Source organism: Petaurus breviceps, unplaced genomic scaffold (assembly GCF_028583685.1).
Source record: "Petaurus breviceps papuanus isolate PSGF00001 unplaced genomic scaffold, PetGlider_PUasm1.0 76, whole genome shotgun sequence".
NCBI lineage: Eukaryota > Metazoa > Chordata > Mammalia > Diprotodontia > Petauridae > Petaurus > Petaurus breviceps.
In genome coordinates this window covers 263,586-279,926 of record NW_027186473.1, presented here as the reverse complement: position 1 = coordinate 279,926, position 16,341 = coordinate 263,586, and the positions used below count along the sequence as shown (strand labels likewise).

At 39.0% G+C, this 16,341-nt stretch overlaps 1 protein-coding gene across 8 annotated transcripts in view; it reads left to right on the top strand.

Annotated features, from left to right (window-relative positions):
- The window catches only part of RBM47 (RNA binding motif protein 47), a 152,971-nt gene extending 138,055 nt beyond the window's left edge, over positions 1-14,916 (top strand). For 6 of the 8 annotated variants that reach the window (XM_069105104.1, XM_069105105.1, XM_069105106.1 and 3 more), the window contains 4 exons: positions 1,653-2,806; positions 3,903-4,109; positions 6,783-6,985; positions 12,181-14,916. In XM_069105104.1, the coding sequence (XP_068961205.1) occupies positions 1,681-2,806; positions 3,903-4,109; positions 6,783-6,985; positions 12,181-12,420 (1,776 nt within the window). In that variant the 5' untranslated portion in view covers positions 1,653-1,680 and the 3' untranslated portion in view covers positions 12,421-14,916. The remainder of the gene's footprint in view (positions 1-1,652; positions 2,807-3,902; positions 4,110-6,782; positions 6,986-12,180) is intronic. The other 2 variants (XM_069105110.1, XM_069105111.1) reach the window with 2 other exon arrangements.
- Positions 14,917-16,341: the final 1,425 nt, after the last annotated feature.

The window sequence follows — 16,341 nt, the reverse complement described above, 5'->3', positions numbered from 1 at the left end:
CCTTCCTTCCTTCCTTCCTTCCTTCCTTCCTTCCTTCCTTCCTTCCTTCCTTCCTAGCATTGAAAATGTTCCTATCCTTTTTTATGTTTTTAGTGCTTTTTGCACTAAAATTGCTATTGCTTCTCAGTACCCATAATAAACGCAAACCCTACCACCACCACCACCCCCCTTCCAACTACCCCCATTGTAATAAAGTATAGCAAAACAAAAGAAATCAATACATTTTCTGGATGGACCACGTATGTCCCATTGCACACTTCTAGGTGGCTATTTCTCTACCTAGGTGAAAGATGTGTCATCACCTGGCCTCTAGAATAAGATTGGTAATTGCACTGATCTGAGTACTAGCTTATTGTTTTCTTTTGAATTATTAGGATCATTGTATTCTCTTATTTCTGCTTTCATATTCTTCAGGGATCATAGTATCCTATTACTTTAATAAACTGCAGTTTACCCAACCATCGCTCAAATCAGTTGATACCTACTTTTGTTTACAGCTTTTTACTACTACAAAGGGTTCTGCTATAAATATTTCTGATTTTGATTTCCTTTCAGTGTATTCCCAGGAGAGGGATTACTGGGTCAAGTTAATATACATTTATTGCATACTTACTATGTGCTACGTCCTGTCCTGAGCCCTAAGGAAACAGAGGCCCCTTCCCTTGAAGTCTAATAAGGTCTTCCCACAGTCTAAAGCAAACAACTATGTATACAAACAAGCTATATGTAGGATAAATTGGAAATATTCAACAGAGGGAAGATACTAGAACTAAGGGAGATTGGGAAGGGCTTTCTGTAGAAGGCGGGATTTTAGCTAGGACTTGAGGATAGTCAGTGAATCCAGGAGGCAGAGATGACGAGGGGGAGAGCATTCTAGGCATACATGGGAGATAGTGAAAATAGCTGGAGTTGGGAAATGGAAGTATCGTGTTTTAGAAATTGTAAGGAGTTCAGTGTCATTGAATCAAAGAGTAGATTGGGCAGCAGGGTTAGTGTGTAAGGTATAAGAATACTGGAACGGTAGAAGACAGGGAACAAGTTATGAAGGACTTAACCAAGTGTAAAGGCAAACCTCAAGGCTATTTTAATTTATATTTCTCTATTAATGCGCACCATCTTTTCTCATAGTCATTTATCATTTGCATTTTTTCTTCTGAAATGATTTGCGTTCATGATGTGACCACTTCTTCATAAGGAAATTTCTTTTTACATGCTTACAGTGAAAAAAGTTCGTGTTCTTTTCCAAAGAAATATCAGGATATGATCTTTTAAAAAAAATCCAAGTTGGCAATACTTTATTATTAGAATTGCTTTCTGCCTTTGCAAAAGGAATATTTCCCTTTGACAATATTTATATATATATTGGTTATTTGACCTTGGGCAAATCAGTAAACATAACAGTCTACCAGGAAACTCTTAAAACGTAAGTTCTAGAGAAGGAAATAGTTTCTGTTTTTTCCACATAATAATTTGACTGTTTGAAGCTGTTTATATTTACGAATGTATCCCAGGATTGGTTTGGTTTTTTTTTTTTTCATATTTTTAACTCTGGTTTTCAGCTAGAATTGTGGTACATGTTTTAAGACATAAAAATTGCAGTCCTTTCTTTGTTCGGAATGTGGAATAGTCACATTTCTTTTTTCCCTCTTTAGACATCAAGTTTTGAATGATTTCGACATAATGACAGCAGAAGATTCCACTACAACAATGAGCAACGATTCCACCAACATGTCGGCTGCCAAGGTTCCTGAAGGTATAGCTGGGGCACCCAACGAGGCTGCCCTCCTGGCCCTCATGGAGCGTACAGGTTATAGTATGATACAAGAGAACGGGCAGCGCAAATACGGTGGACCTCCCCCAGGCTGGGAAGGGCTGCACCCTCCACGTGGCTGCGAGGTCTTCGTCGGTAAAATTCCCCGAGATGTGTATGAAGATGAGCTGGTACCAGTATTTGAGTCGGTTGGGCGTATCTATGAGATGCGGCTGATGATGGACTTTGATGGCAAGAACCGAGGCTACGCTTTTGTTATGTACACTCACAAGCATGAAGCCAAGCGTGCCGTGAGGGAATTGAACAATTACGAAATCAGACCAGGCCGACTTCTAGGAGTCTGTTGCAGTGTGGATAACTGTCGACTATTCATCGGTGGCATTCCTAAGATGAAAAAGAGAGAGGAGATACTGGAGGAGATCTCCAAAGTGACTGAAGGGGTACTGGACGTTATTGTGTATGCAAGTGCGGCAGATAAGATGAAGAACAGAGGGTTTGCATTTGTGGAGTATGAGAGCCATAGGGCGGCGGCCATGGCCAGGAGAAAGCTCATGCCTGGAAGAATCCAACTGTGGGGACACCAGATTGCAGTGGACTGGGCAGAGCCTGAGATAGATGTTGACGAAGATGTCATGGAAACCGTTAAGATCCTCTATGTGAGGAATCTGATGATCGAAACAACCGAGGAGACCATTAAGAAGAGCTTTGGTCAGTTTAATCCTGGTTGTGTAGAGCGAGTTAAAAAGATCCGTGATTATGCATTCGTTCACTTCACCAGCCGGGAAGATGCTGTCCATGCTATGAACAGCCTCAATGGCACCGAACTTGAAGGTTCGTGTCTTGAAGTTACTCTGGCCAAGCCAGTAGATAAGGAGCAGTATACACGCTATCAGAAGGCGGCCAAAGGAAGTGTGACAACAGAAGTAACACCTCAGCAGCCTAACTATGTTTACTCTTGTGATCCCTACACGTTGGCCTACTATAGTTATCCTTACAATGCTCTGATTGGGCCCAACAGAGATTATTTTGTGAAAGGTAAGTTAGCTCTCCGGGGCACTTTTATTTATTACTCTAGGGCATCATTGCATACATGGTCATCACTTTCTGGGCCTATCAATTTGCCTCAATTGTATGTCATGGTAAGCAGAGAGTGTTTTTTTAAAAAATCTAGAACTTAAAAATATTCACATTAGTAGTCATTACAATGCATAGAGCTTATTACTATCTGTATGTAAAGTAAAATCATATCATGACCTTAAGAGAGCTAAAAGAACCTCAAAGAAAATCTAGCTTTTAACTCTTTCGTTTTATATATCAAAAAATTAAGGCCCCCAAAATTACACAGGTGTTATGCATCTGAGGTACGTTCTAAACCCATATCCTCTGACTCCAGAGCCAATCGTTGTATCATGCTGCCTATATTTGTTTTGTGCGTGATACTAATTTAACTTGGTTCTCATAACACAATCATGTAGAGTAGGTAGGCCAGGTATTATTTATCCCACTTAATGGATGGGAATTTGATCACAAATATCAAATGACTTGTTCAAGGTCTCACAGCTAGTTAGTAGAGCCAGGAGTTTAACCCAGGTTGAAATCATATTTCTTTTTCATTCCTTAAAAATGTTATATCCCAAACCTACCATTCACTATGTGATCACAGATTTTGGTGCCTAGATTTCTCCACTTTGTAAGATAAAGTCTTGAAGATAGTGATTTTTAATGGACATCAATGCATTGACAGGGTATGTTCTAATATGCCAAGAGTTTTTACCTCATTCATATAGCGTGTGCCACAGAAGTCTTAGTGCACTATTAAACTTTAATAGCTTAAAGCTGCATTAAAATCGTATTTAATTTTCACAGCTCTATAAGCTTAAAGCTGCACTAAGACTGTATTTACTTTTCACATTGATTGATGAATGTACTCATAGTAATTTCACTCAGGAATAGGAGATTTCTTTGGGCATCTGTAACAGTTGATTGAAATGAGAAGGTTTTCGCATTGACAACTTTGATGCTTTGTAAACAACCAAATGTCAGGGTCCTTGGAGCCTTCAGATCTGTGAAGCTTGTCCCCTGGCACTGTCACTTGTGGTTATTCATCTCAGTTTTGTGTTGTTTCCATAAGCAGGGAGCATAAGAGGCCGAGGGCGAGGGGCAGCTGGCAACAGAGCCCCAGGCCCTAGGGGATCTTACCTCGGGGGATACTCTGCAGGCCGTGGCATATATAGCCGATATCATGAAGGGAAAGGAAAGCAGCAAGAAAAAGGATATGAACTTGTACCGAATTTGGAATTATCTGCTGTCAATCCAGTTGCTATTAAACCCGGTACAGGTCAGTATAAATCTGAGGGATGGGCCATTTCCATTCAGCCAAAACCCCAGACCTCTCTTTAAACTGAACCTAAGCCTTCTTCATGCTCAGACCCATGCAAATAGATGCCTTCACCTTTTAGGGAACCTTAGAAATAATCAATGCAGGTGGATGCCCACCTTTTGTGTTTTCCAATACTAGTATAACCTTAAATGCCCACCGATGGCTAGACCTTTTGCCCTCTCCAGAGAGAGATGGGCAGAGTAAGTCGAGTGGAATTCAGCCAAGGGAAGGAAGTTCATTTTAGTATCAGATATTACAGTTTTTGAGTCAGTATCTAATTAATGAGTGTCAGCCTTGGTTACAACCACCTGTTTCTCTTATTCCAGCCAAGTAGCAAGGATGCAGGTAAAATCAAGCCAAGAGATCTCAGCAGGCACAGCCGACTCCTCAGAAATTCCACAGTGCAAGTTGTCAAATAGTCCTTAATATTTATGATTCATTAATCAACAACCTTCTGTAGAGCTCAGCATTGGGTGCTGTGGAGAATTTAAGAGAAAGAGAAGATATCAACATCCCTGCCCTCAAGGAACTTATACCTAAAATGAACATAGGAAAAGCGAAAGTAGCAACACATTTACCACAGACATATGCTATCTGCACATATATGTTTTTGTCAGTGACTCAATGTTAAGAGCACAGAGATATCCCGTGTTTTTTTATTTTACTGCATACTTGGCTCACCAAGAGTAGACTAAAGATTGCTTGAGTGGATAATTCTAGTTAAGCATTTGCCACAAAAAAAGTGATAATATTAGCCAGTTGTATCTTTCATACCCTAAATTTCTCTTGGGTCAATGTTCTGCAGACTTTATCCAAATATGGAAGAAGCAAGGATTCCATTGCATTTTGATCACAATGTTGGATTGGCCCATAGAAAAGAAAGTATTTACATTATCTCTTTAAAGAGATGCAAAAGTAATTTGTTATACTTAAGATCCTTTCTGACCAGATCGCCATCTAAATATGACTCACATTATAAGCAAATGTTGCACTAACTTTTTCATCTAAGGATTCTCTTGTCTTTTTGTGTACATGAGACTGACCCAAACTCCAGAGGTTTTGTTTTCTTCCTGTGAAGAAGATTCTTATTTGTAATTGGCAAAAATGTAGGGGTCGATGGAAGAGAGAATTGTATATATAGTACATACAGCCTTTAGTTGGATAAAGTAATGTTCAGAACATTGTAGGGGACATTGCAATGAGCTGGTCACCAGAAGGGTCTCAAATAAACTACTGAAGTCCTAGGCAGCCTTGGTTTTCTCTCATCTTCTGTGCTTCTTTTTATAAAGAAATAAGCATTTTGTATTTGTGAAGATTTGCTCTCTTATGTGCTCCCTCCTGTCCATCTGTTTTAGAAAAGATGGCATCCTGGGGCGGCCAGGTAGCATAGCGAGTAAGAGCACCAGCTCCAGTGTTGGGATGACCTGGAGATCGAATCCCGGGCTCAGACACTTAGCACCCACCCAGAAACACCTGGCCATGTAACCTTGAGCAAGTTACTTAACCCCAATTGCTTAGGGGTGGCCAGGTGGCTCAGTGAGTGTGTCGGGATAACCTGGGGATCAAATCTGGGCTCCGATACTCAGCACCACACCCAGAAATAACTGGCCGTGTAACCTTGAGCAAGTTACTTAACCCTGATTGTTTAAAAAAAAAAAAAGATGGCATCCACCCCTTTCACACAGGCCTTTTCTCTTGTCCATTCTTAAGACTGATCACCTTCATTAGGTCTGGAAATGCTGAAGATAGGCAGAATTGCCTAATGATAGGTTCACTAGTTAATTCTCAACATCTAAACTGGAAAAGACTTGGTAAAAGAATTTAGTATCTTCTGAAGAGTGGATTTTTTTTTAATGGTATAGTATGACATGACCATATATCATGGAAATTTATATGATATGTATTTCCTTCTACCATTTATTTGTGTATAGAAAGCATTGCTTGGTTTCTTGTTAATGTCATTTCTGTCTGAAAATTCTCCAGTTAGCATTCTTTTAAAAATCAATATTATAATATAAACCTTAATACAAAATAAATATAAATAAATAATAATAAGATAATAAATACAATAAAATAAGTAGTTATAATAAATAAAATACAATATAAACCTCAACAAACTCCAACCCACCATTTTCTCTTTGTTACACTTTCTTCTTTTATAAACAATCTTTAACATGCTATAGTCTCTCATTGTGTGTTGTTAGTAGTCTAGAGTTCAGTATCAAATGTAGAACTAACAGCATGAGTCTCTTTTCTCTGAGTTTTGTAATGAAACCCTCAACTTTCTTGCCTCTTAAAAGACAGTAAAGCCGAGGAAGATTGCAGGTCTAACAGTGATAAAGTGATAATGAAGGTAGCTAACTCATTCTTGTAAGGTCTGGCCAAGGTATCAAGATCTTGGCCAGCTTTCAATTTAGACCCTACTTGTTTAGAACACGGGAGATACCCCCTCCCCTTCCCTGCCACTGCCCACTATAAAGATGAAAGAGATTTCTCTGTATTGAATGTTATTACTAATAGATCATTTCTCAGCTAGTGGCAGCATCTTGCTGGTATATTTTATTTTACTCCATAGAGAACGTATATTAATCTTAATCAGCTCGATTTTTCCCATTCCTGATCCTGTTTTAGTGGCCATCCCTGCTATTGGGGCCCAGTATTCCATGTTTCAGGCAGCCCCCGCTCCCAAGATGCTGGAAGATGGCAAAATCCATACAATGGAACATATGATCAACCCCATAGCAGTACAACCAGACCCAGCCAGTGCTGCTGCTGCTGCTGCCGCCGCCGCTGCTGCTATCATGCCTGCTGTTTCAACCCCTCCACCTTTCCAGGTGAGTTTTCTTATGTCATGGAAATTTATGTGATATGTGTTTCCTTCCACCGTTTACTTGTGTAGTGATAGGTATTGAGTACCTTATATGCCTAGAACTCTGTGATCCACAATAGGGTGAGGTAAGAAAGTGACTTGCCCATGGCCGTGCAGTTAGTAAGGGTCCAAGAATAGATTTGAACTTAGGTCTTCATGACTCCAGGCATCGTTTTCTATCTGCTCCACCTGGAAACTCACCAGGAATTGTACATCCTTTATGTGAGAGCCTTCAGGGAGGGGCCCCTGCAGTTTAAGAAACCACCCACAAATTGAGCTCTCTTTCCTTTGCCCTGGGGTGAACAGGGATGTGACCTGATGGGACTGTGGTGGGGGCTTTGTTTAACCCTTTAATGAGGTTTCATCCTTTTTAGTATCCTTTTACTTTTTATTTCAGACCTGTCTCATGGTTTCATTGATGTAAGGAATTCTCAGGGAAGAATACTTATCTGTAGTTTAGTCTTTGGTAGGTGCCTGGGGCATTGAGGTTGTGTGACCTGCAGAAAGTTAAGCAGCCAGTATGTATAAGAGGCCAACTTGAATCCCAGTTTTCCTACTGTAAAACCTACTCTGTAACAATTACATCACACTATCTTTTACTTAAAACTAGGCCATGAAAGTTGTTTATGTTGCAGACTCCTAAAACTTCTAGAGCCCTATGCCAAAACAGGAATTTGTATAAATGAGGAGGGAGGAGGAGGATATGAGAAGATAGCATGCATTCATTAATTCAACAAATATTGGACTTAAAATTCAACATGAAGGGTTAATAGAGCTCAGTGCAATTGCTGAGTCTGTCACTCACTACCTGGGTAACTTTGGGTGATGACAAGTGAGAACAGTAACAAAAAAGGTTAAGTGACTGCATTTTGTTAGTGACCACACCAAGAGTAGAAGGCAGGTCTCTTTAGACTCTTGGTTCAGAAAGCTGTAATGGTTCTTTTCTTTTGATGGACAGCATAGAGAGGCAGCTGATGGTGCAGTGGCTTGAGCACTGGGCCTTGATCCGACCTTATCAGCTGAGGGACCCTAGGCAAGTCACATGATCCTTCTTTGCCTCAGTTTCCTAAACTCAAATCATAGCATCTACTTCCCAGAGTTGTCTTGGTGGTCAAATGAGATTATGCTTCTACAAGGCTTGCCTGGGAGAGGGAATGTTGGCAAAGTCTGGAAAATTGCATGCAGATTCAGGAGGTAAATAAAGAATGGCCAGCCCAAACTCATCCCTAAAATGGAGGTCTTGGAAGGAACTCACCCATCAGAGAAGGGGGCCCAAAAGAAATGGGGGATGTTCCAGGGGAGAAAACAGATGATTTATGGTGGCAAAGTCTGAAAAGTCAGAAATAAATACACTTGAGAAGGATAAGGTATTGGAGGTTAACAAGTAGTGAAATGAGCAGGTTTTATTTTTCCCTATTTCACTCGGTCCTTTCTTTCAGAGGGATTGCTAAGCAATGGCTTAACCCTGTAAATGCAGGAAAAAGATGGCTTAGAGGAAGAATTGGATAATCAACTTGTGGATGAAAAACTGGTGGTGGGCAGAGCTTGATCCCAATGTGGCTGGTCCCTCCAATGCTTCTGTTACTCAGACAGTGACGCGCTTGTTGGGTCTGTCACCACTTCTCATTCAGACTGTTATTATAATACCCTCTTAATTGGCTTCCCTCCTTCTGGTCTGTCCCTTCCCCAATATATCTTTCATACCACTTCCAAAATAATCTACCTGTGGCAGGATTCTGGTTAGCCATGTTACTCTTTTGTTTTTGTTTTTTATTTGCTTTTTGGAGGGCAGTTAAGGTTAAGTGACTTGCCCAAGGTCACACGGCTAGTTTTTATGTTAAGTGTTTTGAGGCCGGATTTGAACTCAGGTCCTCCTTGACTCCAGGGCCAGTGCTCTATTCACTGCACCACTTAGCCGCCCCTTAGCCATGTTATTCTTGATCACAAATTTTCAGTGTCCTTGGGTAAAATCCAAACTCTTATGCCTGGCTTTAAAAACCCACCATATTTTGGTACACTGATATTCCAGGATTACTCCACATGATTCTTCTTCTTGTACTTTGTTCTAACCAAACTGGACTGTTAGCTGTCCTCTGAACTTAGTCTTCTGTCTGTCTCTGGGTCTTTCACACAGGTATTTCCCTTACCTGAAATGCATTCCATCCTCTCCTCAGCTTTCTTCAAGGTTCAGCTCTTAAGCCACCCCCTACTTGTAGCCCCTTTTGATTTTTTCCATTTTTAATGTCCCCTCCTCCCTACCTTGTATTTGCTTATCAGTAGATACATTATTTTTCCTCAATAAAATAAAAGTTTTTGGGGGGGCAAGGCCTTTTTTTTCTCTAGCACAGTACCTTGTACAGAGTTGGTGCTTAGTAAATGTTTGTCAAATCTATCTTGGCATTGAGGTTTCCCCTGGGTGAAGATGTCCAGCAGTCATTTGGACTTGTGGGATTAATAATAGTCAGCATTGTTTTTTAAGGTTTGTCCATGTAGTATCGCCTTTCATCCTCCCACCAGTCCTATGAAATAGGTGCTATTATTATCCTCATTTTACAGATGAGGACAGTAAGGCTGAGAGAAACTAAATGTTCGGAGCCTCACAGCTAGTAAGTGTCTGAGGTAGAATTTGAAGTCTTCTTAATCCCTAGTCTAGCATTCTACTCACTATGTTTTCTCAAGGAGTGGTTTGTGAGCCTTGAGTAAGGTAAGGAGTAATAATGAAAAAATTAGCTTGATTTCATAAAGAACAGATTATTCCAGGCTAGCCGCATAATTTTTTTTTTTTTGGACTTACACGACAGGGTCCGTCAGGGAAGAACGATGTAGTTACAGTATACTTAGATTTCAGCCAACTTTGACAGTCACTCAGTCAATCAAGAAACATTTATTAAGGCTCTACTGTGTACCAGGCCCTGTTCTAAATTCTGGGGATGGAAAAAAGAGGCAAAAGACAGTCCTTGTTGTCAAGGAGCTTGCAGTCTAATGGGGGGAAGGGGAACAAATAAATACAAAGAAAACTGTAGATAGGATTACCAGGAAATAAAAAACAGAGGAGAGGCTTCCGGTAGAAGGTGGGAGTATAGTTGAAACTTAAAGAAACCAGGGAGGTGAGTAGTTAGAACAGAGGAGGGAGAGGGTTCTAGTCATGGGAGACAGTCAGACAGAATACCAAGAGATGGAGTGTCCTGTATGTGGAGCGGCCAGGAGGCCAGTGTCTCTCAGTGTAAGAGCCTGTACTGAGGAGTATATGGCGTGAGAAGACTGGAAAGGGCTTAGAATGCCAAGCGGAGCATTTTGTATTTGATCCCAGGGGCCATAGAAAGCCACTGGAATTTATAAAAGAGGGGGTGTGTTGTAGAAGTGATTAATGATTAGGTATGATTTGGACTAGATAATCTATGTGATTCTGTACCTTTGTTTTATATAAATGAAAACCCTAGTGATATGTTGATTCTTTACATAGAATGGGAAGGGATCCCATAGATTACAGTGGGCAGTTTTTCCTAAACTTGTAGTCTACAAAATCTGGGTGAAGAGTAAGGATGGCTGATGAATTGTTGGGGTGGGGGGGGGCACTATCAACTATCAGGTGAGAATCTACATTTGTTTTAACTTGTACTTGAAATACTTTATCCTTATACTTAAAAGTTTTACCATCGTCATGTCTTATTGCAAAATGTCTCTTGTGTGAAGAGTGTTAGAAATGCTATGTTTATTTATATACCTCGTTGAGTGTATACAGATGATTTCCACTTACCAAGAGGAAGAGGGAGAGAATGGTAAGAGTTTATAAATATCTTCTGATGTACAGTTAGTTCTTTAACTGTATATAACTCAAAATATGCATTCCTAAAACATCACTAACCTATGCAAAATCGTTCTGTTGAAAACCACAGGGCTTATGGGGGAAACAGGGTTATAGGTACAACACTCAGTGACACATTAAAAAAAAAATAGTAGGGGGGTGGCTAGGTGGCACAGTGAATAGAGCACCAGTCCTGGAGTCAGGAGGACCTGATTTCAAATCTGGCCTCAGACACTCAACACAAAAACTAGCCGTGTGACCTTGGGCAAGTCACTTAACACCTATTGCCCTAAAAAAAGTAGGAACCAAATTAAAATGGTAGTACAGTTTTATACATGTTAAATGGTGAAGAAACATAAATACTACAATAAATAGTGGCAGTTTCTATAGCCTCAGGCTGCTAAACAGCTTGCTTGCTGTTTTGCTGGCAAAGTTGAAAATTAAAAGCAAGGGGGGGCATCCCCAAACTCCTGCACCCAGGGTTCTGATAGAAGGTAGGAGAGAATGCTTGGGGATAGACCTGCCATCTTCTGACCACAGCTCCAACTCCACCAGAAGATATGCAGTGTCCCTTGAAAAGGACCTGAAGTTTGTGAAAATGAGTATCAGAAGGGTTAAGGAATTGTGAAGCAGTGCAGATTTTGGGTGAAATCACACATAAGCAAACGTGAAATTTATGTTATGCTCAAATTTTTCCCTAATATAACAACCATGTTGAATCAAATTTGCATTTTCAAAGTAAGCATTATAGTCGAACTGAATGCACATTTTCAAAGTTGTTGCAAATGTATGTAGTTTGTGGTTCACCGGAAAATGAAACTGTTTTGTATCAGTATTATTTTTAAGGGTTTTTTTATTGTTATTAGAAGTCTGTGTCTGTCTGTCTGTCTGTCTGTCTCTCTCTCTCTCACACACACACACACACATTTGTATATCTATATATGTATGTACATATTCATACAATGTAATACATATATAGTCACAGACACACGTACAGTATTTTACTACAATGCTTTTCAGTCTATATAAAAATTTTTAATGCAGTCAGTCAGTATAAAATACGGTAAAATATTGGTTCCTCCAGTTTATGAAATGCATCAGCTTGGATACACATCTTTGATCTCCTTATTCAGTACTCTGTTTTCCAGAAGAAGATAGACCCACTAAGGGGAAATGACCTGCCCAAGGTCCCATAGGTAGTAAGTTAACAGAGGTGGGGAAAACCTTCAAAGCCAGCTATCTGCCCTATTCACTTCACCCCTGGTTTACTTTCTAGTACCAATACCACAGACCTGTTCTTGATGGATATTCACACAAGGATCTGCTTTTTCCCCCCCTCCCTTCCCATTCCTTAGGGTCGCCCAATAACTCCCGTATACACGGTGGCTCCGAATGTCCAGAGAATTCCCACGGCCGGGATCTACGGTGCCAGTTATGTCCCGTTTGCTGCTCCTGCCACAGCCACACTAGCCACACTACAGAAGAACGCCGCGGCCGCAGCTGCAGTTTACGGAGGTTATGCTGGCTACATACCTCAGCCATTTCCTACTGCTACAATTCAGGTTCCCATACATGATGTCTACCAGACATACTGAGATTGTGGGGGGCCATGAAAACAAACCAACAAAAAACAACTGAAGGAACACTTTACTATTTATGAAGAAAGTACCTACTTGCAGAAGAATATGTTTGAACTTTAGTAAATATATGTAAAACTCTGAAAGTGAAGAATGTTATCAAATATTAATGTTGAAGTATTTTATACTCATGAAGTCACTAGTTTTTGTGACTTTTAAAGTGAATGCACCTGCATTCCTACATTTCTCAGAGAGTTCTTCTGATGTCTTAATATGATTCTCTACTCATATGTATACAATAGTATGTTTATAAAAGTTTTTTTAGTAATTATATTTTCGGTATGAAGGTTATTTTCTTAACTTCTGCACTCCAGAGATGTTTATTTTGTAGTGCCTTTAATAAAAATATTGACTATAAATATATATATTAAGAAGAACATCCATGCAGCTAGGCAATATTTTGAAAAGATATATTCAATATTTAAAGATACAAAAAAAAAAAGTAGTGCTTTTAAAATTACACACACAACCCTGAGTACCTTATTTAAAAATAATCCTGGAAAGTGCAATTTTAAGATGAGTGAAGTCGGTGTGTTTCTGCCAGCCATTGAGATGATGGAGCTATCTAGGATACATTCTCTTTTTCACAGAAATTGTAATGAACTCCTTCATCGAGGAGGAAGTGGCCTCAGATTTCTGAGAGATTTCTTAGATTTCTGCCAATCTCACCTACTATGTTCTTCCTTTTTCATTTTCTTTTGTCCTCCCAAAACTGGACAATATGGACAGTTGGTGAGTGAGTTGTTAGAAACGAAGAAGAAATTGCTGAGTACTCCACTTAAATACTTTTTGGTAGTACCTTTTTATCTGGGCTTTGGTGCATTTGCTGAAGCAGGATTTTTTTATAGAGCCTGCAAGAGAGTACCTCTACCAGCTTGTCCATCATCCACGCCAGAATTGAATTTCCCTTCCAATTCTCTTGAATTTTGGTTTGGTTTTTCTTTTTGAAATTTTAAGTTGTAGTGACAGAGAATGTGCGCTTTAATAGTAGACAGGGTCCAAAGAAGTTCTTGTCAGCTAGAAAGTTATGCTTTATCTACTTTATCTAGTTTTGTGATCATGTTTCATGCTAAATTTCTGCTGTAGTTGGGAATATTATATTTGTAAAGTGGGGCTTTCCTCCATTCACTGTGCACAAGTAACTTCCACCTGAACTAAATTTGGGAGAGCACATCCAAAGAGGAGGGCAAACCTGTAGGAGTTTTCAAAGTTTGTAAATATCTTCTACTTAGACATTTTTAAAGTTGTTTTATGTTCCAAAAAGTACATGGTGTGTGTTTTGACAGAAAATGCAATGTTGTTAGTAAGGTTCTTGGTTTTTTGTTGTTGTTATTATTGTTTTTGTTTCTTTTAGGAAGTAACTATATTATTGCAGTGTTTTGTGGCCTGTTTAAAGGCTTTTATTTAGCAGACTGAATGTAAAATACAGTAAAATGCTGATTCTCACCCACTTTATGAACTGCATCAGCTTTGATTAGAAAACTTAAGAAAGTGAGGTGTGCAATAGGTAAGGAATATACAGTTATGTTTTTATGTCATGTTATGGATCCATAAAATCTTTCCACCCATGGAATTTTTGCTGGTTGCAGTATAAAATTTACATGTGTGGACAGAAAGCAGGATCACTCCCTTAGCAAATACTTTAGATTTTGTTTAAAAATATAAATTAAAAGATTCCCAAATGCCTATTTTCTCATCTTCTGATGGGAAGGGTTTTTTATATATAAACAATATTTATTTAACTATTCTATAAAACTATTGAGTGCCAGGTGATGCTTTTATACATTCTTAACATTCTTTTCCATGATTTTGAAAACAACACTTAGAGAATAGAGCAATTGTGCAATGTTCTAAAAACATATCTAGAAGCCTGCATCCAAACCCTAGCCTATTAGAATAAATAATATTTGGGCCAGATCTTCATCCTGTGAACAGTGGAAGAAATATTCTCTTTCATTGGCAATGGTGGAGAATTTTTATGGAGTTTTTTTTTTTTAATAGGATGAGACTCTGACACCTTGTTCTTACTGTATTTTACATGTGCCTGTAAATCAAGTGCAAAAAAAAAAGGAAGAAGAAAAAGTATCTTATCTTGGCAAGTACCAAACTACCTTAAATCTGATGTTGGTCATATAGCCAGTTAGATATCAATGAGCCTCCTATTTCTGGACTATCTATACCTGTTGTTTCAAAACCATTTCATGTACACTACTGAGGTAAGTCTATAACTTGAAATGTGAAGTTTTGGGGGGGGTTGTGTTTTTTGTTTGTTTGTTTTTAGGTTAAGAACAAACTAGACCAAAAAGTTTAGTGTGGCTTATTTTTGAATGTGGGAGTAGTTTAGTTATTATCTTTACTTTCTTTGTATTTTGGAAAGCTTTAAAGTTTATTTAGTTTTTGCTCCTTTTATAGTACATTCTTAGGATGTAGTTAATAAAGCATTCTTTAAAGTAATTTTTGCTACTTCATTTCAAATTCTGGGTTCAATCTTAATAAAGATGCTACATTTACATACATCCAAACACACTTTACACAAAATTAGGGAAATACTGCAAGAAGAGTGATTCAATAAAATTCACTGTTACCAATTTGGGAAATTCAAGTGGGAATTTAACCTCAACTTGGAAATCTAACTGGAGTTGGTGTGCTTAGCTAAATTATGTGTTATCTCCATCCTCCCTGATCTCCCTTCTGATTCAGTTTCACAACATATTCAACGAATGGTTTAAGTGATTAGTGTTTGCAGAACATTGTGCTAGGCTAGAGAGAAAGTTTAGATAAATAGACCCTGTCTAAGAGGAGATAATAGATACAAAATAATAAATAATCATTACATGTTTAACATGTTTAAGAAGCACAAAACAGTTCAGTGGGAGATCTGACAGGAAAGATGTTTCCAAAAGGAGTAGTTAGTAAAAGTTTCATGAGAGATGTGGCATTTGAGTTGGGCTTTAAGAGATTAGAAGGGATTAAATAGGAGACAGAAAGGTCATTCCAGCCACGAGGGAGTGATTGAGAGGAGAAAGGTAGAACAGGAAGGCAAGACAATAGTATAATTTGACGAGAATGTAAAATGCGTAGAGGAGAGTCAAGGCAGAATTCTGTCAAGTTGTGGAGGATTTTGAATATCTGGTAAAGGAAAAATTTTAAGCAAAAGAGTAAAGTGACTAGATGTATGTATAAGGAAGATAATTTGGACCAGGAGTATATCAGTGTATAGAGGTGGGAAGAAGCATCTGGAGTCTTGCAGTTTTTCAAGTGGACCTTTACTAGGGTGGTAACAATGAAGTGAGGAGAGAACATGAATTATAGGATTGGGATACAATCAGTCACTGAGTCCTGTCCATTTTACTATTCACTATCAGGACTGGGGTTTTAGTTTCTTTTTTCCCCTGCTCTTCAAGAGCTTCCTACCCACCCACTCCCCTCCCCAAATTTAATTATCCAGAAAATAAATAACATATTCTAATTTACTTTGCCAGCAGAAAACTAGCCTCCCTGATCTTGAATAATTGCTGAGACCTATTAACCTAACAGTCCTTCTAATTTTTATTTCCTGCTCCCTTTCAACTAAATACAACCCATCTGCTACCAGTACAAAATTCCCAAGACGCTCCAGCACCAGTCCTCCTTTGTAAGAATAGCGTCCCCTTCCCTCGTTAAGTGCAAGCTCTCCTCAAGTCCCCAGTGAATCCCCCAATTTGCCCACCAAATCCTAACACCGTCAGATTAAAAAAAAAAAAAAGGCAAGCATACAAAATAAAGCCAGAAGGGGAGAAATCAAATGGTAATTTTACAAGAGGCTGGATACAACCTTATCTTAATTTATATTAGCTTTTTGTTGCATTTTTGTGGGAATCTCTAGAGATTATAGTAATA